Source organism: Balaenoptera physalus (assembly GCF_965194825.1).
Source record: "Balaenoptera physalus genome assembly, chromosome: 18".
NCBI lineage: Eukaryota > Metazoa > Chordata > Mammalia > Artiodactyla > Balaenopteridae > Balaenoptera > Balaenoptera physalus.
The window spans coordinates 62,463,757-62,487,818 of record NC_138899.1 but is presented as its reverse complement, the minus strand read 5'-3'; the positions used below and the strand labels follow the sequence as shown (position 1 = coordinate 62,487,818).

The window sequence follows — 24,062 nt, the reverse complement described above, 5'->3', positions numbered from 1 at the left end:
GATTTTTTAAAGATAATGGTTTTAATTGAGTTAATGAGATGAAAAACAGTGAAGCCCTGTGTTCTACTTACATGAAAGAAGATTTTAAAAAATCACTGCACAAAATACAAAGGGTGGGGTTATGCTGTGGTGTTAAATTTTTCTCCATAATGTTTTTCTTGACTGTTCAAGAACAAATTAAAGTTTCCACAGCAAATTTGTTTTCAAAATGCCGAATCATAGCACAATTGCTGACTTCGCGTTTCTGAATACCTGTTTGGAAGGGAAAATTTTTTAAATTTCGGATTCTTCAGTAATGAGTATTCATGTTAATTTTCACAGTTATTATTTAGACATATAAAAATATTTTACTCTATATTCCATTAACTTCTATAGTTTGATTTTTTTTTTTAACACTGCAGAAAATAATTTCCCTCTCTTTTCTAAACTAAGTATCTTAACAGATGCTAGTAACAATAATAATGCCATACATATAAATTTATGACCTTGAAGGTAGTGGAAATGTTCTACATCTTGACTGTGGCGGTGATTTGCTGAAACTCAAAACTACACACTAAAAAGGGTGAATTTTATTATACGTAAAATTATGACTTTAAAAAAAACTATGAACCATAAGATCATTTTAAAATGAAAGAAATCAAGCAGCAGGCTTCAGGTGACTCACCAGCCCAATGTGGGAGAACAGTATTATCAAAAGTGCTAACAAAAAGCCAGGAATGCACTTTAACTAGGTGCCACAATTTCAAAGAAATCACATCATAGTGTATCTGCATGGCACTCCTTACTTTCTAAAGCTCTATCACATGTACTTTCATTTTATTTTTACAATGAGCTTGAAAAAAAATGGGGAGATAATGTCATCACGTGAGAAAACAAAGGTTAAGTGATTTGGCAAAGCTACATTAGTTGTGTCAATGCTCTTAATTCTTCAGCCAAATTCCTTTCGAACTAACCTGACTGTGGTTATCTTCAGTGTGATCCCAAAGGCAAACTCTGCTTAGAACCTAGATCCCTGAGCATACAACTGAAGAGCTACTTTAGAGACCCTCTGGATAAGCAGAACCCTTGCACAGTACAGCTCAACCAAAGGGGTAGGATGGAAACGTGGACTGAGTGGCCATATGCAAAGTGAGGTAAGAGCACCTCAAGGAAATGACATTTCACATCCGCCTATTCTATCTGAAAAGAGTGGATTTAGAATTAAGATGATTCTTCAGAAATCTAGAAATACTATACAATGTACAATATAGTTTTATTTTCTCACTCACGGCAAGCGTATTGGTAACAATGACTAGCTTACATCTAAATCTAATTTAACACAATGAAGTGAAACAAACTTTTTTGGCCAACATTTTAACATTAGAAAGTATTACCTTTAATGGTTTCTCTGCGTTGCAGTTTGTAAGTTTCCTTGTCATGGCACAGTCGATAAATATAGAAACCCAGGTGATCAATGTTTTCAATGCGATCAGTGATGACCATGTGTTCGTGAATCAGATATGACTGAGGCAAATATGTCCCAGCCTACATGTGGAAAAGAATATATTACACAGATATCTCAAAACACACATTGAACAGACAAGGAAAACAGACAAAATTCTTAAGAGATTATAGTATAAAACAGAGATTGGCAAACTACTACCCACCATCTGTTTCTATAAATAAAGTTTTATTGGAATACAGTTGTGCCCATTTGTTTACATATTGTCTATGGCATCAAAATTGATTAGTTGCAACACAGATCTTATTTTTTAAAAGCCTACGATTTATTCTCTGGTCCTTTAGGAAAACTTAAATATAATTTTAGAAATTACATTTTAATTTCAAAATATAAACTACTAAAAGAAAAGAGACAAGGAAAAAAACTGAAACCACAAGTCTTAGTTCCTCGTTGTAAAATGCTTACTAGCCATACTGTCAGTAAGATGGGCTCCTATAGGGCTAATTTCTCAACAAGGAATTCCAAGATGCTGTAATAGCATAAATAATAAGAGGTATTTGAAAGTTTTATACCTTTATGTTAATAAGTAACTCCAATAGGTTCCTGGGTGGCATAACAATGGAAGTGTTCAGAGGAATCACATAGCATTTATCCAGGTTAAGATCTAAATAGGCTGTGAGTTTCTGGGAAGAAAAAGATATATTTTCATTAGATTAATGTACAAATATTACCAATATACAGACAGGCAGCAACTGGATTTTTAAGAATAACTTGTACTATTAGAATGTGTAAATCACTTGCATTTCAACAAATCAAGAATTTGGTGGGGTAGGAATGGAAATAGTAATGGGAGAGGAAATTTTGCTACTAGTAGATACAGTTCTTATCAGATAACAACAAACTATTAAAATTAACTCAAATAAACTATCATCTGATTAAGAGACTTAGTCCCCAGTCCCCTCACTTATAAAACCCTAATGCCCTCTAAGGCATCCATCTATTGTATATAAAAATTAACTTCTCTCCTATGCATCTAGAATAGTACTAACTAGTTACTACCATCCATAGAGAACTAAGTCAATTAAATGATTTTGTGTTCTTGTGGTTCAGATGAGAAACCTGATTGAGAAAGACTATCTCATAGGATGGTTTTGAGGATTAAAATGAGTTAAACTAAACCATGTAAACATTTAGATTTCTAAAAGCAATTTAGCAACAAAGGAAGAACAGCATATGGTGTGTATTCAGACAGACAAGGCAAGGGGAAGAAAGGTAGGTTCACTGAGGGTCTGCTTCAGAGAGCCCATCAAATGTTGGAGTTTATCTTGCAGGGCAGAAGAAACCCAAGGCCATTTTTTTTAAAAAGTAAAAAGTAAACCATAAATAGAATAAATTAACAAATACTGAAAATGAAACTACAAAAGTATCAATTAAGGAACGGGCATTCTTTTTACAGTTCAGGGCACCTGGCTCACCTTGTTAAAATCATGAACAATGTTGGCAGGATCACTATCTGCAAACTCTGGCACAGGCACGCTGATGAATTCAACCTCATCTTCCTCAAAGATCTTAATATTTTCCTCAATGGTCTGGTAGCGAGCAGCTGGGGCATCTGCAGAAGGCTCATTTAAGATGACATCATCTTTGATGTACTTTATTCCACAGTAGTAGACGTCATCTGGCTACAGAGAGTTTAAACACTATTTCAGCAATTCAGTGGAAGACAGGTTTTTAAATGTTAAGTATTACTTAAGCTGCCACCTTTACCTAAATAGCATTTTGCTTGCAAACTCTTACTTTTAGATGACAAGTCAGACAGTTTAATTACAGCGTTAACACATTCTTTAAGATCAGGTTTTAAAGTACTGTAAAAAACCGGTTTCAGAAGGAGAAAAGCAGCTGATTTCTCCTTTACTTTCTGTGTTCGACAAAAACAGAATAGAAAAGCAATTATCCATCTGGTGACAAGTAAATTTGAAGAAACACACAGGCCTATTTCTACCTGTAAGCCTTATTTTTATAAAAGAATATATTCAGAAACCAGTAATGTTTTTCTGAAAAAACATACTTTTAAAACTTTTTGATGTGATTCACTGATTACATGATTTTTCTCTTATTAGCCAAAAGAGGGATAGTTTTTCTGAAATTTCCACAGGCATACAAGTAGTTCTGATTTTTCCTTAAAATATATCACAATTAAGTGGAAAATATCAGATTACAGCAAATCATTATAAAGATTTTTTTTAAAAGTACGCATATATAATAAAGATTAGGAGCATATAAAAAAATGTTAGGTCAACAAATATCTCTGGACAGTGGAATCGCAAATGATTTCTTTTATATAAAAATACATTTCTTGTAAAAAACTGCATTAGAAAGATGACTAGTATTTCACTAACATCTATCAACATGCCATTATCTCAAAAAATACAGAAAATGAGCACAAAATTTACACATCCTCTGTAGAATATTTCATTTTCTAAATAAAATCTATTTGTCAATAGTTTCTCCAAACTCTGGTATGTTAAAAGAAGTAAACGTACTGAATTATTGTCAGAGAAATACATCACAAGACAGAGATCATAAATCATAATCATTATAATAAGAAAAAAATGTCTTAATCCACTGGGATTACTATTCTGTAATAAATTATAAACAACTTTTATCCTAAATTACTTCAACATTATTGCTGAAATCACATTCTTAAGAGAAACCAATGACTGGGGAAGAGGCAGAGAGAAGTGGAACCACTATACTCTGGGCCCAGGAGCAAAAGGCTATTGTGGGGAAGCCCAAAATGTCTATCAAATTATAGTTTATCAATATGACATTTGAGGCTGGTGTATTTATTCAACTGGCAACTGAGAATACTGTAACTCAGCTATTAATTATGGTAGGAAAATTGAGGGTTAGTCAATTTTGAAAAATCATCCAGCTATCTATACCCTTTAGTCAGCAAAACAATGTTATTCTGCTTTTAGTGACCGTCTAATAGGTTCAGCAAACTTATGCTCAGGAGATTTTTTAACATAACTGTAAAATAAGACCACCACTCTGGCTAAAGGCCACAGACAAAAAGCACAGGCTTAGAACAAGTTTGAGCCAATTTTCTAATACATGTGAAGGAAAGGCAAAAATGTCCCTAGCATTTTCCCACTTACTTGAAGTGCAAAATATTTGTACAGGTATGCTCCTCCTAGAATGACACCTGCAAGCATAAATGCGAGTCCAAAGCACATGCACCAACACCAGGCTCTTCTTTGGCCAACTGGTACCACTTCATCTGGGTCCTAAAATATGAGAAAGACTGATGATCAATATCTTATCTCCAGTCAGAATCACAGAAATGTCAAGCCTGAAAGAAACCTTAATAATTATCATTTTATAAACAAAGATATAAAGACCAAAGGAGTCAGGTCTCTAATCAAAATCCACCCAGGAATGATTAAGTGGTGGTACCAGGACCCAGCCCAATGCCTCCTGAGCTGAGACACCAGTCTTTTGGGAGAGTTCTTTCTTCTAACTTTCAATACCCCACCTGCCACCCATATCTCTAGAGCAATAAATTACATACTCCACAATTTCTATTTTCTGTGCCTAACTTTTAGTGATTAAAATATCTTCTAATATTTAAAAATTCAGAAGAGGCTACAATACAACTTTGTCGTGCAAAATTATGGTGCTGAGTCTTGTGTATTACAATGTCAGGGTATATGAGATTATTTATAAAATTATATGTTAGCCTGCTGCAGGTAATTAATATTTCATACTAGGTACAAAGCCATTCCTAACCAAACACAAGAAAAATTAACAGGAAAACTGGGGACAGACCAAATAATATTAAACAGATTCTTTAAACAATTAGAATCTCAAAAAAGTAGGACAAATGTATTTAAAATAATCCTATAATTCCACTGCTCTACCCTAAAGAATCCCAGTTCAACAAAGTTCTTCATTTTTAAGATATCAGTAGAAGCAGTAGAAAATTGAGGAAAGATTTAGTAAGAAAAACTTATTAAGTCAAGAGACGTACAACTAGCACACGATTGTTAGCATTCTGATTTTGACCCCCCTCAAGGAAATAATTTAGCACTGGAACGTCATCTAGGGTCAAGACATTCAGTCAGATACACGCCTTGCCCTTCTAACTCAGGCCCTCTACTGTCGCTTCAGAGTTATAGCTAATTTCTTATTTGTGCCCATGTTCATGTGCAAAGAGCTAACAAACAAATGAGATTAGCTGCTGGTGTTATATAACCAGTGGCTCAAGAAATAGTACAGACAGCAAAAGAAAGGCTCCAACTGACTTGAAACCAACATAATAAAAGATGATCTAGTAAGTAGTATGTGTGTACAGCCTTTCAAGTATATAACTCTACCCTTTACTTGGAAAACTCAATATGGGATGGATTAAGGGAGAAAGTAGACTTGACCTACACCTCCATAGGTAAATAGGATATAACTTAAAAGTTAGGAAGAAAACCTGTATGAACAATGCTGGATACGGTTGAAGCAAGAATTCAGTGAGGAAAGAATGAAAGCTAAGGTTATGTTTTCAATTCTAAGATAAGGAATTTAAACTTGATACTACCGGGGAAAAGCCCAAGCCCAGATGTCCCAGCCAACCAAGAACAATTTAAGGCGCTTGGGTTGGTTGAGCTTAAACACAGAATTTAACACTGTAGAAAAAATGCCATTCAATCTAAGGATTGGCTCAAACACTGTGAGAGCATCACACTTTGCTAGGCATGCCTGTCAATGTATGGTATGCATACTCAAGACAACAAGTACACTGCAAGGAAGTAGTGTGTACTGAGAATAAACCTAGAGGAATTTATCAAGCCATACAAGATACCCATCTGTGAACAGAAAGTTACAAGAATTCCACGGAGTCATAAGGTATTATGAAACCTGAATGATAAAGTACATGTAGTGTTTTGCTTGAGCCCTTGTCTGAGGTAAGAAACAGTTCCTAGCATAATTAATTTTAGGGTGGAGGCAGGGTGGGGAGACGAGAATGACAGATGGAAATAGTCATTTCTAAACATTTGGTATCAGCTGCTGAGACAGTCAAATGTGTGTACAACACGCTTCTGTTTGGCAGGCTCTCTTCACTAGCAGCACTTAAAGGAATAGCCAAAGAGCACGGGCAGACACTCGTAAAAGAATATGCAGCCCCAAACGTTAAATTGATAAGTGTCTAGGCCTTTTGCTCTACCATTTTTAGCAGGTCAACAAACAATATTTTCAAGAATAAATTATAAACGTCTACTATGTGCCAAGAGCTGTGCCAGGACTGGGCATGTAGCCTCTGCCAAGAAAGAGATCGCTCAGATCAGCCTGGAAAACAAATATACAAAAAACATAAATATGCCATAGGCTCTAACAGGAGAATGTAGAAAGCACAGAAGAAGGGCTGATTGGGAGAAGACTTCCCAGGGGAGAAAATACTGGGGAAGAATGAAGGATGAACACTTATTACCCATGCAGAAGACAGAGTGAAAGGGCATTATGTGTAGGGCAAAGAATGAATAAAATCATGGGGCCAGAATGCATGACATCTCCACGGGTCACATGTGGTACGGCTGGAGTGCCCAGTATGGTGGTGAGGGGTACAGGGGCGAGAATGGAGAGGTTACTGGGGCAGGTCACAGAGGGACTTTGTGTAACATGCTATGGAGTCTGAATTCTCATGTTCATTCAAAAATCACAACTCAGGACTATGACAATAAAACAAAAATTTTAAATTTCTCAAGAGAATCTAACTTATAAAATACCTCACTTACTCACAGGTCATTTGTTCAGCACCTCAACCACGTGAACCATGGCTTAGGAATCAGGAAATAAGAGTCTGAATCGCCAAATTACAGACCCAAAGTCCATGCACCACGATCATCTATTTCATAAAAGAGGTATCAGGTCTTCAAAGTCTGTCTAATCTCTTTTTTTCTCTAAATTTCTATAAGGTTAGTATGGTAGCACCAAGCCAACCGTGGCACTTAGTTGGCCCTCAACTAATATTTGATGAGGGAGTAGAATGTAGAAAAAATTTTTTAAAGCTTGGTTATTTATTTTTTTAATGACCCCAAAGTTACGCATCAGCAGCCAGCGTGACAATGAAAGGTGGGGGCAACATAAGAATTTATGACGCACAGGAGACTGTGGCTCTTTAGCAAAGAACAGGAGCCCTAAGCACGCAGCCCAGTTCAACATTCAGGGCCTGTTATTTGCAATGTACTGTGCTAGATCCTGTGGGAAATTCAAATGTGATTAAGACATGGTTGAAATCTTAAGCATTTTACAGTCAAAATTAACAGCATGCATGACAAATAAATGACGTTCCTTGCTACAGTCTAAGTCACAGAGAAGGGATTAAAGTATATTCAAGATAGAAATGTTGTTAACCTAAGTGATTTAAAAATGCATTTTAAATGATTAAATTTTAAAACTTGAAAGAGTATACTTAGAGAAAAAAGCCACATGTTAAGATTTAAGAAAAACCCCACATGACCGTCTCAAAATATGTAGAAAATGCATTTGATAAATTATAACTCCCATTCATAATAAAATCTCTTTGCAGACCAGAAGAGGTGAAATTCTTTAACATGAAAAAGGCTAATGATCAAAAATCTACAGCAAACTTCGTATTTAATGGTGAAACTTCAGAATTAAACCATACCGTTTCAAGTCAGGAATACGAGAATGCCCACTAAAACTGATTCTTGGTTTTCATTCAACATTGTACTAGAGATCCTAGGTAGTACACAAATGATAGAACGTGAACTGATTAAAAGATTAGAAAAAAGAATACAAAGCTGTGATTATATTAAATGATATAACTGTCTATGTAGAAAATCTGAGAAAGTCACATTATTCAAACTAATTAAGAGTTCAGCAAAATTGCTGAAGATCAGTAATTAAAAATCAACTGAGTCAAAGATTTACACATAAATCGCCCTAGCATCATTATTCATAATAGCCCCAAACGAGAAACAACACAACTATCCACTAACTGATGAATGGATAAAAAGTGTGGTATATTCATACTGAATCTCAAAAACACTATAGTGAAAAAAACTCCAACACAGAAGACTACCTATGAAAAGGAAAAACTATAATGACAAAAAACATCTTAGTGGCTGTCACGGTGAAAGGAAGATGGAAGAGGTATGAGGAAATTTGTTAGGGTGATGGAAATGTTTCATATCTTGATTATGGTGGTGGATACATGACTTTATACAATGACCATAAATTCAATCAAACTGTACACATAAAATAGGTGCATTTTACTGCATGTAAATTTTATTTTAATATGGGGAATGAGAGAAAAAAATACCAACTGAGTTCCTATATACCAGGCAACAAAAGAAAGTCTAACAACACCAAGTGCTGGAGAAAGTGTGGAACAATGGGAATTGAGGACTTTCGCACAGTAGACAGGAGCTGGTACAAATGTTTTGAATAACAATTTGGCAGTACCTAATACAATTAAAGATACATATATCTTATGACCCAGTAATTCCATTCCTAATAACATAACCCTAGATAAACACTTCTGTACACAAAAAGAGGCTCAATAATGATTACTGCAGAATGGTCATTAAGAAAAAAAACTGGAAATAACCTAATGTCCACAAGTAAAGAATAAAGTATTATGGGTTCATATAATTAAAGTCTAAATGAAACCAACTAGCACTGTTGATTTTGAGATTAATCTCAGAAACATAATGCTGAAGCAAAAAAAAAGTCAAGTTGGATAAAAAAACCACCATATATTGAAGACTTAAAAAACATAAAAGGAAAAAAACATATAAATGGTACTACAAATTCTTTGTTTTTGCATGCTTGGATTATTTCATAATTAACAACAAAAATCATAAAAATCACAAGAAAAAGGAAAACCACTCATGAACAAGAGCAACTTCACTGGGATATATAACTTTACTTGGCCTAATTTAAAACAAGTCATAGACATTTCCTCCCTTTGTACTGCAATAAAACTGGTGCACCTTAAATGATGCTGTTAAGGTAAAAGAACTCCCACAGGTGCTGTACAATTATCACCTCATTAATCTTTCTAAAACCTCAAGTTTTTACCCCAGTTTATAAATGAAGACGCTGAAGCACACACTGGCCTATAATCACCCCTCAACAGTAGGTATAGAAAGAAGCGGCTTCAAAAGCATTCTCACTCTTGCACTGTAGTAATTTCTGGTTCAAATAAATCTTATCATATGATAATAAAATTACTTAACCAATTATATCTTAAGCAAAATGAAGAGTAAATTCTGTTCTGGTACTTCAATTAGTTAAGAATTAGGTCACCTCAATCAGTTCCCTAAGAGGCTTCCGTAAATGTGCTTCAATTATAACTTAACTCAGACAAAATGCAAGGGTTTTCATATAATTTTTATTCTGTGCCCATACTAACAACTCACACTTCACGTCCTCTGGCATCTCTATGTGAGCCTTCTTTGTAGAATGAATGAAGAGACACTTTTTCAGAGCTCCCAGACATACTATTTTGCATTATTAGAGCAAATGCAACAACACCACTTTAGGAACCAGAATACTAAAGAGGAAAATATCTCTTAGGGTTAAAAATCGTATTACAAAAAAGAAAAAGAAAAAAAGAGATGGCATAAAACACTTTATATTTAAAAACAGAAATACAGAAAAGAACCAATACAATTTATTCAACTCAGAGTAGCATAAGCTACTGAACCTTCAGAAATAGACTTATTTAGAAATATGTACTTTTTAAAACACATTCAGTAATATCAATAAATAGGGGATGCACAGGCCAGCTGCCCATGGATGTGTTGTTTGGCCTGTACACTGTTTTACAAAATACAGAATTAGCTGCCAACATTAAAAATATATATAATAATTCAAATTTTCACAGATTTCTCATCCATGTTCTAGTTTTCTCAACTCCTCCCTCATCATTTTTCTTCCTAGTGAAGACCAAACATACCAAGTACTTTCCTACAGTGTTGCTTGGTTTTGAACCTTGATCTTCATTTCCGGCTATGACTGGGTATGCTTCCTTCTGAGAACCTAATTTTAAACTACTTCTCCATATAAAAGGATTTTGAGTTCTGGGTTTTAGAGACTGGATTAATATGGTGAATAAAGCAGCTGAATCCTTTAAATGACAGAACAGGTATTCTTTTGCAAAGAACAAATCCAAGCATGAATGGCATAAGCAAACCAAAAATGGTGACAGAAGCTGGGATTGGAGAAGCTCAGAAAAACCACAGTCCAAGAGCTATGGGAATCAAAGATGTTCCAGACAACACCCAGTTCTCCGGACAGACAGAAACAATGAGAATGAAGGAAAACTACTCAGGGTATAATACCATCTGTATGAGGTTCTGGCTAAAGGTAAACTATAGGAACAGAAAACTGGGACAGGTGTGAGACTCAGGACTGACTACAGAGTGATATTAAAGAACATTTTGGGGTGAGGAAAATATTCTGCATCTTGACTGCAGTGATTACACAAGTGCATGTATTTGTCAAAATTAACAGAACAGTATAAAGCTAGAAAGGCTGAAAATTTCAGTATGTAACTAATACTCCAGTATATTCGAATTCCTCTCCTTTCCCAACTTATGAGGAGCAAGGAGAGTGTTTTTTCCTAAGAGCCCATTAAATGATACTGAAGAAGAAAAAGATATAAACCTTTAAGAAAGATAAGGATGAAAAGATTGATAGCAGACAAGAAATGTCAAAATTTTGGAGGATGGGCAACAGACAAGTGGTATTTTAACTTCTCTGTCTCAGTCACCTCATCATTAATGGATTAATAATAGCACCAATCTCATAGGGTTAGTGTGGGGATTAAATGAGGAAATACAAGTGAAGTATTTAGATCACTGCTTGGCACACAGTAAATAGTAAGTGCTAAATAAGTGATAGCTATTAGTATCCCCACCACCATCTGACTTAGCTGGGAAAGGTAAGCTGAAACAGGTATTTTCTGGGGGTAAAGCCAATAAAAAGCAATCTACACCTTTCGTTTTTTAATATTCCTTCTTTTTTCCTTTCATAATACTTTACTGATGCACAGAAATAAATTTAACTTGTTAAAATATACTCATTAAATTAAATTAATTAAAATTGCTTACAAATAAACTCTTAAAATATGTTCACCCTTAAAAAAACAAACAAAAAAGCTATCTACAGCAAAATACTGAAAAGGCCAATTAAAAAAGGCATTACTGGAGAGGAAAAGAAAATGACTTCCTATTCCAATAAGAATTCAAAAATAAAAACCTTGATCATCATTTAAGATCTACTTAAAAAAATTTCCAAAATGTTCTCCTAACTATACTCTTTGAACCACAGAACTTACACAGGCAATCGCTCCAACTGATTACCATCATGTAGGATACCAGTGCCATCCATTTACCACTGGTACATGTTCTATTCAGCTGGCTTCTACATTAGTTTTCTTTACCCAGCATGGAAAAAAGCAACAAAAAGACATGATCCAGCAACCTGTTCACCATTAATAGCATTAATTCATTACCAAATATACTCTGCTATATGTAAAACACAAAAATCTATGGCTAAGAAGCTAAAAATCTATAAAGACACCAAACATTTGTTTGCATTTTCTCTTACTCATTTAAATCAGTAATCTGAATTTTATTTTCTCATTTGACTTTTCAGGTAAGATTGATACTATCTCAACTATGGTGAGAAAGTTCACATGAGAAATCTTACGTCTGAAATGCAAAAAGGGAGCAGCTTTCCAAGTGATTGGCATTATATGGATATTAACGTTACTGCGTTATTTTACACTTGGAACAGGGACAGATTTTTAAAAAGAGAAACTAATCTAAAATTACAATGTCAGGACTTCCCTGGTGGTCTAGTGGTTAAGAATCCGTTTTGCAATGCAGGGGACGCCAGTTCGATCCCTGGTCAGGGAACTAAGATCCCACATGCCAGGAGGCAACTAAGCCCACGCATCACAACTATAGAGCCTGCGCGCTCTGCAGCCCGCACACCACAACGAAAGATCCCGCATGCCGCAACCAAGACCCAACGCAGCCAAAAAATAAATAAATAAAATAAATAAATATTTTTAAAAATTAAAATAAATAAATAAAATTACAATGTCTACAAAACCATTTCTCATTAATGTCCTTTTCTGTTAACAAATCCTACGATACACAAGCAGCAAAACAGGAATAAAAAAATTAAAATTTTAAAGTCATTGCATAACAGTTTAACTACTGTGAGAAATATGAAATCTGAACCAAATTACTGGCATTATATAAAATTAGCACATGCCTAGGTTTAAAAAAAAAATAGGCCAGAACTATAAAAAAAAATCAGGCTGTAAATGCTTTTAGTGCTGGATTGTAATTTAATCACTTTTTACATTAGGGGCAAGCAGAGTATCTGGTACACAGCAGAATATTAATACAGGAAAACCTTAAAAGTCTTCTGTTCTTTTTCCTACTTATTAACATTTTAAAAGATGACCATCATTTAAATATAGCATTTATTCAATCTACACTGAAGAGAAGTGTACTAATGATAATACTTTATGAAATTTCATCAGGTTTTCCAATTCATATTGGTGAGATTAAACAACAGCATTATATACAAATGATATTTACTGTTAATAACAGCCTTTACTAGGGATAGATAAATTGGTCAAGATAGATTTCTTCTGCCACTGGCTGAATCATGAGTTCATATTGTTCCTAATAAGAATATCAACCGTCTTCCTAAAAATTTTAAGTATGATAGGAATGCTCTACTCTATAATTCATCATAAAATTATGTGTCAAGATTAGAGGGGAAAAAAAGCAAACCTGTTCTGGACTCATTTTTGTATAAATCTTGGATTTTAATGTCATTCAACGAGATAACTATACATTTGTATTCAAATGAGTCATTCCATGTAAAATGCAGAACTTCTGCAGAGAAAATTCCAAGTATATCTTCTAAAAACATAAAGTAATTCAAATGTAGAAAGTTATATCTCCCATCCAAGTTTAGAAATTTGAAAGTTATACAAAATGACTATTAGAAAAAATAATTCCAGTTTTTGAGATCAGAGATATTTGTCTCTCTACAGTGAACGTGTAAAAAGTGCTTTGAACCTATGCCTAGCACCAAATGCATGTACAATGAACACTCAATAGTCATTTATCTTGCTCCCTTATTCTACCACTCTCCTCACCCTTGGATCTAGGGGGCTGTTTTCTTGTGAAAACAGACACAGATGTTTAAGTAGGCTGTGATTAATTTGGTTTACATGGTTGGTCTCTCTGAGTTACACCAGGGGCCTCCTGAAGGTTGAGGTGTTTAGTGAATTTTAAATCCCTAGTATATGGTCTGGCCATGCAGGAGGTGCCTCTGAATATGTGATCAGTATACTTCTCAGAAAGAAAGCTCCTGCATGCAAGAGCCATGAAAGCTCATTTAGTCCAATACATCATTTTACAGATAAATATAATGAGGCCCAGAGAAGTTAAATAAAATTATTTGTACTGTATCACCAAATAAGGCCTGAATATCATCTGACTCCATGTGCACCTTAGGGAAGGAAAATCATGGAGCTATTAGGTCAGTGACCTACCTAAATAATAGGTTAGGCAAATTAACTCTGGTAATAAGTGAAGTGATACCATGTTACAACTGGATAACACTCATATCCAACCAGAAACGACATAGCCTAGCCTGAGTGTCTACAGATTTTTCCTATCGTAATAGGTTTACTTAAATTGAGCCACACTCATAGTAAGCACTATGTGTTAACCATTACAACAGTAGTGTTAGTATTATTAATATGTTGACAAAATTAATAGAATTTTTCTCTATTATTCATCAAATTACAAAGGATAGTAACAAAAAGTATTAAAATCATATGCACATGAAGGAAAAACAATAAAGAAAAATAACTCAGACACACTAGCATATAACATTTCAAAATCAATGAAAAAGGCAAGATATTGTTACAAAAATGAACCTAAGTTAGAGGAATAAAGCCACAAAGCAAAAACAATGAAGTTGGTAGTGAGTAAGTTGTCTCTAAAATTACTCATGAAGAAGACAATTTCGGAACATTAAAAAGGGAGACAAGAAGATGCCTCTTTTTAGGTCATCCTGTCTGACCTTAAACTGGTGTTAATAAAAATGCACATAGTTTCCATTATTATCTATTGTTATCATTAAGCCCATTTTTAATGTTAAAGAAAATATTCTAATAAATCTTAAAGCTATGAAGACAGCTGAGTTGAAAGTTCTATTATTGATTTCCAGTTAAATGGTTATCTTTACCTCCTCCTGAAAGCTCAACAGAGTAATAGTAAAGGGATAAATAAACCTTAAGCCAGAAAATGGAAATGACAGAAAACGAAGTATGTCAGTAACAATTTTGAAAGCTGAAAGCATAAGGAAAAAAATCTCAAGCTTCTAGAGGAAAAACAAAACAAAACTGGTCATTTTCAAAGAACCAGGAATCAGAATGGCATCAGACTAGAAGATAACGGAGCAATGCCATCAAAATGCTGAAAGAAAATTACTGCTAACGTAGAATTTTATGCCCAGATAAATTATCAATTAAATGTGAAGACAGAGTAAAGACTCTCAGACAAGTAAAGTTTAAAAAAAAAATTGAGCTCAGATGCTTTTTCTTGGATTTATAAAACATAAGATCCAACTTAGGATGGAGGCAAAGGCAGAACAATTCCAGGATAATAATTACTCTCAGGACATCTGTGTAGCAACATACCTAGAATACAACTAGTCTGGGTGGAAAGACTGAAGAATGACAAATGAAATATCGCCAAGAAAAATTTGGAACTCGGTAAGTTATCTGATAAGTTTGTAGATACAAAAGGCAATTATACTGCTGTCAGAGAGTATGTGGATGAATTAGCAATACATAGAAAATTAAGCAATCCTCCCCCTTGACCCAAGAAGTCAATTATCAAATTCAGGGGAAATAAAAATGGTTTTGTACAAGAAAGGAAGTAGAATAAGTTATACTACTTACTCCAATGTAATGCAGTATAACTACATTAACTAGTAGTTATACTGCATTACTACTTACTCTGTGTAAGTTTCACGTCAATTATAATAAAACCATGGACTATCAATTTAACCAGACATTACTATAACTATACTAGGAGAACAGATTATGTATATACCATGTAAATATATAGAAAAGGCTAAATATTCACTTTCCATATTAGGAAGCCAGTAGGTAATATCTAAAATTGCAAAAAACACAAATGAAAACAAAAACCATGCAACAGCAAGTACTTAGAGTAGAAGTTCTCCAAATGTGCTCCAGGGACACCCTTTCAGGGGATCCACAATGTCAAAACTATTTTCATCATAAAAATAAGACACTTGTTTCCTCCATTCTCATTCTCTGGGCAATGTACAGTGGAGTTTTCCAGAAGCTAAACGTGTGATAGAGCACAACAGGCTGACGGCAGAAGCTGTCTTCTATTAAGCTATTCAGTAAAGAACACTGCAAAAATGTAAAACAATGTTGCTCTTACTCTTCTTAAAATGTATTGGTTATTTGTAAGGTTTTATTATTTACAAATGTTATTCAGGTTAACATGTTATAGGTTCATTATTATTTTAAATCAGTAAATATTGTTTTAATTTTGAATACAGTAAATATCAATAGATACAACCTACAAAAATCAAAAGCTCTTTGGGGTCCTCAACAATTTTTAAGAGTACAAAGGGGTCCGGAGACCAAAAAGTTTGAGAACCACTAATTTAAGAAGTGGGTTCCAAAAAAAAAAAAACAAGTGGGTTCCTCAGAGATAGGGCAGGACTAGTATCTGCATTTTAAAACTAAGTTAGTACTTTGATTAAACCCAAAATTAGATTTATAAAATTCTGTCAACATCTATTACATCATGAGAAATATACTTGTATACAAAAATGGACATAGCTACTGAATGCTAAGGATTTTTAAGTTGCAGGAACAGACCCTCACCAGAACACCTTGGGGAAACGGGGTGTTATTTATCAACAATCTTGTTATGTAACTGACATGTGAGGTAGGGATAAGCAGTAATAAGAACACAAGAAGTAATATTCCAAAACAAGCATGATGGGGGGGGGCGGAAAGTGGGACTTTTAAAAGATAGGGATGGGGAAAAGCACTAACATTTAATTGAGTTTCTATGAACTAGGGACAGTTAATTCCATCACAAGAACACTATAAGGTTGGTACCACTATACTATTCTACAAATGAGGAAACTGAGGCTTGGGAGGTTTCCAGACTTGCCCAAGTTATCAGATCCAGGTAACAAAATTAACTTTTGCCAGTAGGATCTAACACTATGTGAAAATAGTGTTAAGTTTGAGGTATTAGTTTATAAAAAACAATACAAAATGAATAAATGCTATGCTTCATTAATTTTCTACTTCTATCTTGAAGTCTACTTCTAGAAATCTTTAAGATGTAGTAGTGCCAAATAAAAGTTTGAATTGTTAAAAAAAAAAAAAAAGATGTAGTAGTAATAATAGCAGCTAATATCTATTCAGTCTTACTCTGTTCCAGGCATTGTGATCAATTTTTTACAGATTATCATTATTTCCCAGTTAGCTGATGGAGAAACAGAGAGTTGGAATAATTTACCCAAACTAACAACAGTAAGTCGTAGAGATAGTATCTAAATCCTAAAGCACAAACTGCATAGTCTGACTTCTCAATAAGTAGACAGTGTGGTTTCCTGAACTATACCCCTTTTTGGAGTGAGGGAACTAGGCCAAACGAGAGAAATTGATTATTTTCCCCCAACCATTTAAAAATATAAAAAAATCATTCTTAGATCATGGGTTATACAAAAACAGGCAGCAGGCCACAATTTGGACACCTGGGCCATAATTTGCCAGCCCTGCTCTCCACTGTAAAGGAGACTATAAAATGGTGGCCTATGTCAGTCTTCAGTGTTTCTGCCTGAAATTCTGGTATGAATTAGTTGTTAATATTGAAAAATCAAGTTTTAAATAAAAACCCTGATTGCAGCTTGCCTTTAAAAACTGGAGGATCAAGCAACACTGGATCCATTTTTTTTTTTTTTTTTTTTATGAAAATGAAGAATATTCTAAGTTGTTTAATACGGGGGGGAAAAAAAAAAGCCTAGCTTCACTATATCATTTGCTTGGGCCCAGGAGCATTGAGTTTGCCTTCTCTGCTTAACATGCCTAGCACTGCCCTAGATGGGATTGGGAAATTTTTTCCTAGCACTAATATGAAAGCAAGGTAAAATAAATTGAAGAGAAAGCTATAAAATGAAAAATTTTTTAAACTGACATGGTATATATAGCAGAAAAGAAATACTAGAGAGACCGGCTGACAAAATGAATTTTAAGAAATGCAGACCTAGGGAGTTCGCTGGTGGCCTAGTGGTTAGGATTCTGGGCTTTCACTGCCGTGGTGGCCCAGGTTCAGTCTCTGCTCGGGGAACTGAGATACTGCAAGCCATGCGGCTTGGCCAAAAATAAATAAATAAATAAAATTTGTAAAAAATAAATAAATAAATAAAAATTGAAAAAATAAATAAAAATTGCAGACCTCAGTGGACCAACTCTTAAAGTCATTTTTCTCAGCATAAAGAGGATTCTTCTTCTGGACGTTGCAGTAAGTGATTTACTTAACAATGCAACTTACCTTTTTGGTTTTTATATTAAATAATTTTAAACATCATAATCATATTTAAAGCAGAGAAAACAATCCAAGATTTAAGCTTTATTCTTAACTCGTTATGCAAAACATTTAAGTCTTGAAAAGTAATGTTGGCATTAAAAGTTAAACATTCAAATATACAAAACTCCATTAAAACTTCTCATTTTTTAAAGTATGAAATTCAACTATGCCAAAAAAGGCTTATGCAAATATTTCAAAATCTTAAAGTATTAAATACCTAACGTCATACTTAGTGTCAATTTCCCAAATAAACTCCCTACATATTTAACTTGAAAATGTTTAGGATTTATAAACTGTGCAAATTTAATTTCAACATTAATTTCTCTTCTGACAAATATATTTTAGCTTTAAGTCATATAATTACTGCTAGAAACTTATCAACATGAAAAGATAAACATTAAATGAAAAATTAGAACATCCCTCTATCATAAAAATAGTAATTTTTTCATTTCTGAAACTCAAGATTGAAAGTCTTCTGCATAAGAATAAAAAGTCTATGTTCACTCTTACTTGCTTTTCCCCAAATGGCAGAATTATAGAAATACTTCATTAAGTTCTTTCTTTTCCTCTAATCAATTAAAGAGCTCAAAAGAAACTTCAGTTGTTTAAAAACAATTTTATTCAATTGTTGGTAACATATAAAATAGAGGATTATACTGTAGATTTCTTTAAAGCTATTAAGTACACGTATCATAAATACTGATTAAAAGGGATAATCACAATTAAATGATTTTTTAATGATGTTCTTAGTGTCATATCTATAATAAAATTTCTAATTTTCAACTTTCAGTTGCCTACCCTATAAAACTTTCATTGTTAAGTTCTGTGCAAGAAAATAAGAGACCCAAGGAAATAACTCTACACATAAGCTTCTTGAAAACATGGCTCCAGTGTTGCTACTTTCTACAGCATTTTGACAAAAACCACCACATTCAGAAATTCAGCATTGTCAAATCCTTTATTTTAACAGGCAGCAGTTATGGCCTGAAAAGCCTTTGATGGCAAAGTCCTTAACTCCTTTAGTCTAAGCTCTAATAAAAAGTGACAAGTTTACCGAAAAGTTTAAGAGGATGCATTCACCGATGTCATTTTGAAAAGACACAAATTTTTCTGGCTCTTCCTCTACTGACACTATGACATACAAAGGAGTCCAAGAAGTTTTAGTTATACCATGAATTCAGAAAGTATTTTCCTTTTGGAAGAAAGAAAATGACTTTTAAGTAGACACTCCAGATATTTAAGTTATGGTATGGGAGAACAAATAAATAAAATGTCCCACCTTACATCAAGCTTTAGCAATACATAATGAAAACTTCTAAAGTTAAATTCTAAATCAATTTAAATAGGCCTGTACCATGTGTTTCAAGAGATATTTCTGATTAAAATAATACTTTTATTCACTTAAACCTCATATATGGCAGAGCTGATATTCCATAACGTCATACAGGTTTATGATTTTGCCAAGGATAATACACTTGCTTCTATCTAGTCCGGAGAAAATAAGTTTAAGATGACACTGGGAAGACCCCAAGCAGGTAACCTCCAACTGCACAACATGCAATTTTGTCCACCCTCTGCAGCTGCAGCAGCCCGTGAGGCGTGTGTACACAGAAGGTCCTGCCAAGTCACTTGGTAGGCACAGGGGCAATTAATTTGTCTCCCAGCACTAATCCCTCACTTCAGATATCAATATCCTCATGAAGAACTAAAATGCAGTGACTGTAAAGTTTTTGCTGGCCAATGTTTACAGACACTAAATTACACAACTAGGAAATCATATGCACTTTTGTTAAAGGGAACCAAGCTCCCCATCCCTTCTGTAAACATCAAAACATTTCAGTAAATGTCATCATATTTTATGTTCCTTCTCCCCTCTACCTCCCCAAAACCAGAAAATACGATGAACACCAACACCACCAGAAGGCAAAATTACCAGTCCTGTTTATGCAAACAGAAATGCCAGAAAGTGTAAAGAATTAGGATCCAAGTAGCCATTTTGTGACGGGTAACTCAGAACTTACTGGGTTAGTAGTCTTTCACTTATGCTTCCATCCTGCCCCATCTTTTCCGCTCCACGAGCATTTTACTTTTCCTTTTAAGGAGGTCTGCAACTACAACTACGATGCACACCAGAGAAGAGGCAACACTATTTATCAGCAAAACAACTTGCAGGGATACCTATGAAGCAAACTTGAGCTTCTTCGACGCCTGAGATCGGGAAAGGCATTTCATAATTAGGCATGACAACAGAAGGAGTTACTGACAACTACTGTTCTACAGTGAGGTAACACAAAGTGAAAATTTAGTGTATTACATAATACCTCTATCTACCTCCTTTCTCTGTGACCCATGGCTACTTAATATGAGGAAGGAATGTAACATGCTGAACATGGGGAGGAACAAAGGGAACAGTCTGGTTAGGGTGAGGAGGTAGTTGTTATTTTTTCCACAGTTAAAACAATTTGATTCCTGCCAAATATAATTATGTAATTCTAGCATTTTCATAGAATTTTAAAACTGGAAGAGTCCTTTACAGACCATCTGCTGCTACCCTGTCATCTTACACATAAAGAAATCTAAAAACTTAAGCCCAAGATCAAGCAGTTGTGTAATGACAGAACTGGGACTTCCGACTCAGGACATAAAGTATTTTCTTTGATATTTACATATATATAACAATTTTCCAAAGTTCAAAGTAGAAACACAAACATTCATAAATGAATTGCTGCCTCTAACATAAAACACGCATATAATTTCAAATTCACCTCTATTAAACAAAACATACGGGAAAATGTAGGGCAAGAATAATAAATAGCAAGCTAGTTGAGGTAATATAATCAACAGACATGGCTGTTGGGAATAATAGCTACTGAAAAGACAAGATTGAAAAATGGGACAATGGAGCTGTTTCCAGAGAGTCCTCAACCGGCAGTGAGAAAAGAGCTAAAGAAATAGCAAAAGACAGGAACAGTGTAAAAGTGCTGGAATGCGTGTTACATAAGCCAGCTGACTGGAGTGATAAGAATTCTTATGGCATAAGGTCTGAAGAATCTGCATTTTTAAACCAGAATCCCAGATGATATCAGGTGATCCTTAAGAGTACATTTTGAGAAACAATGGTTTTCGGGATATTGTGGTCTAGGAGAGTTAAAGATACTCAAAATTCTTGTTCAGGAGTTCTGGCCCGTAACTAGCTCAACTGGATCCTCTCCACCAACCAGGCACGGAAATGCCCCAGGCAAACACAGGAAGGCTGATTCTGTGCAGACAGAATCCAGGGAGTCAAACTCAGTAGTTCCCCAGCACAGTCACCCCAAGGAACCAGAGAACATTAAGGAATCACTGACCCAGCTCTAAGAGATCGTCCACAAATGTCTGTTATTAAGTAAGGTTTTCATTTATTGTTAAGTGACTGATTATAAGGATTCTACTTTTAATGTAGAGCAGTATTTTGTCACTCACTTAAGAAAAGAAGTCTTTGAGCTTATAGCTAGAAAAAGAATTAGTCATTTTGTATCTGCCAGTTCATCCATGACTGCTATGTGGTTTACAAAGGAAGACTCTGGCCCTCACAGCTTTGTTCCAGTATTTTTCTTTGGCTATGGGGATCTGAGAAAATAGAAACAGAAAACATAGCACAGAGCTATGAATGGTTACTTTTTTTACTTCTGTTATGACCATAGTATTTGAATATGGTGAAATTGTGAGAAATTCTGAGAATCTGAAAACAGGGTCACCATTTCAGAAATGACAGTAAATGCCAAAAGTCAGATTTAAACCTGCCCAGCAAATTATTTCTGATTTTTGTCCAGAGTTGCAAATCTCCTTCACTACAGGAACAGGGAAAAGCCATCTGAAGTGACATCATCCAATCCTTTCTCCCTCTCTCTTTTTTAATGGGAGGAGTTATATTTGTTCATAGGATTTTTTAAAAGACAAATAATAGGATTAAAATCTATCTAATCTCTATATACGTATTTCAGTCTGTTATGACTGAGTACTTGACTATCAACTTATTCTAGGTACAATGAATGTTAGATAAACATAGAGCTAAGATAATAATTTGCTGCTGGAATTATCCTCTGTGGATTCCAAACATTTTCTCTTAAGACCAAGACAGTTTACAATGGATTCAGGAAAACAATACCAATACCAAAACTCTAATTCCTTTTAGGGAATCAGTCCACTTCCTATTTCAAGGCAAGACCGTCATTTAAAAGTCAACCTCTGACGTTTGTGTTTTTAACTAGAACATTTCCAAAAAATAAGTACAGGCACGTCCAGATTAACGTTGTATTTTCAAACATTTTTTACAGTGTGTTTTCCAGTAGTAATTTTCATTAGATCATATAAAAAACAACGCTTATTACTCATACTTGCACAAATTATTAGTTTTTTTAAAGTTAGAACTAAGTTTATCCTACTCATAACAGGTCTTGAAAAATGCTAACGAAAAAATTAAAAATTACGCAACATAAATAACTTCTACAGGATTAAATTTTTGCAGCCTAAAGAAGATCTGGTAGAAAGAGGCTGTGAGGATTTCCTTTTTATTCAACTTCTGAGACAATTACAATCATATCTTAAATGAGTATTATTGTAAACCACTAAAACTTAGCACAGTAATGGTCCCTCTCCTGATTTTTTGCTTAGCGTTAAAAGGGGGATTTTGTAAAATAAAGGACAATTTTAAAAGGGACGTAAGGCAAGTTTGTTACATTTAGTTTCACTTAGCGTAAGGGACTCTCGTTAAGATACTGATATCATTTAAAAGTCAATTGTCGGTTTTACACAGACATCCACATAGTAATTAGTGATCTTTACCGGGAATAGTCGTTTTAATTATAAAATCAACAGCCAGAACCTACTCTGAGCAGACCGTCACCTGGCTTTCTCCTCTCGCCCGCTCCCTCGCCCCCTCTCTCCCCCCACAGACCCCACGGTGAAGTTCACCCGCCAATACCGAAGGGCCGTGGAAAAAGAGGAGATAAAGAAGAAAATGCTTTTAAAATTAACAGGCTTTTACAGTAGCCGGAGTTAGTGCAAGGGCTGTTCAGCCTAGATACGAAAGTAGGAAGCGACAGAGGTGTAGGCTTGTAATGATGTCAGCCATTTTAGGCACATTATACTGGGAGGAAGTGCCAAACTCCGCTGTTGTTTTTGTTGTTTTGCATGCCGCCGCCGGTCTCCAGATCGACCGAACCCAGTCCTGGCCCCGCGCACATTCCCGGACTGCACCAACGACCGTGCACTCTGCACCGTTCTCCAATCATCCTCCCCGCAGGCCTCCCAAGCTCCCTATCCCGCGGCAGCCGCCGCTTTCTGCACACGCACTTTCTTACAAAGAAGCTGCGCCGGACAAGCAAGGGGAGCGGCCCGAGAAAAAGGAGAGCCCGGCCCTCTCGGGGACTCTGTCCCGCGCCCCGCGCCGCTTCGGGCGCAGAGCCGCACCGGCCCCGCGCAGCTCTCCCGCGGGCCCAGCGCCCACTCCTCCGACCCCCTGGCCCTCGGACCTTGCAGTCCACGGCGACCGCGTTGTGGGGGATGATGAGCGCCTCCTCGACGCTCTTGGGCTCGCCCTTCTTGGCCTCCTTCTGGGCCAGAGCCGAGTTGAACGTCACCTTCACCATGGCGCGGCCTGGGGCGCCCTCGGAGGGCGGCGGTGGGCTAGGGGCGCGGGCTGCGGGCTCCTGGCTGCGGCTGCAGCCTCCTCGGCCGGGCTCCGAGCACGGCTAAGCGGCGGCGGCGGGGGATACTGCGGCACCAGCCCTGCAGCCTCGCAGCTCCCGGACTAAGGCAGAGACCGTTCGCTTTCCTCCGGGGGCGGGGCCCAAGGAGGGCGGACGGGGGTGGCGGGCAGGGGGCGGGGCCGGAGGGGGGCGGGGCGGGGTCCTACGGGCGGACCCGAC

The 24,062-nt window shown here is 35.8% G+C and overlaps 1 protein-coding gene and 1 long non-coding RNA gene across 2 annotated transcripts; one reads left to right on the top strand and one right to left on the bottom strand.

Annotated features, from left to right (window-relative positions):
* ITM2B (integral membrane protein 2B) lies at nt 1–23,942 on the bottom strand. The gene is made up of 6 exons (XM_082434525.1): nt 23,667–23,942; nt 4,603–4,731; nt 2,917–3,123; nt 2,014–2,124; nt 1,374–1,524; nt 1–252 (listed from the first exon to the last, which is right to left on the bottom strand). Exons 1-6 carry the CDS (start codon nt 23,781–23,783, stop codon nt 167–169), a joined length of 801 nt encoding a protein of 266 aa, XP_082290651.1. The 5' UTR covers nt 23,784–23,942; the 3' UTR covers nt 1–166.
* On the top strand, nt 259–16,666 carry LOC309647311. The gene is made up of 2 exons (XR_014255950.1): nt 259–1,133; nt 7,234–16,666. It is a non-coding gene; the product is annotated as an uncharacterized lncRNA (long non-coding RNA).
* Nucleotides 23,943–24,062: the final 120 nt, after the last annotated feature.

Coding starts and splice junctions, on each gene's coding strand:
- ITM2B (XM_082434525.1), bottom strand. CDS start 23,783: ATGGTGAAGGTGACGTTCAACTCGGCTCTGGCCCAGAAGGAGGCCAAG. Junction 2,125..2,916: donor TTGTTCATGATTTTAACAAG/GTGAGCCAGGTG, acceptor TTTTCTTCCCAG/AAACTCACAGCCTATTTAGA. Junction 1,525..2,013: donor AGTTACTTATTAACATAAAG/GTATAAAACTTT, acceptor TTCCACATGTAG/GCTGGGACATATTTGCCTCA.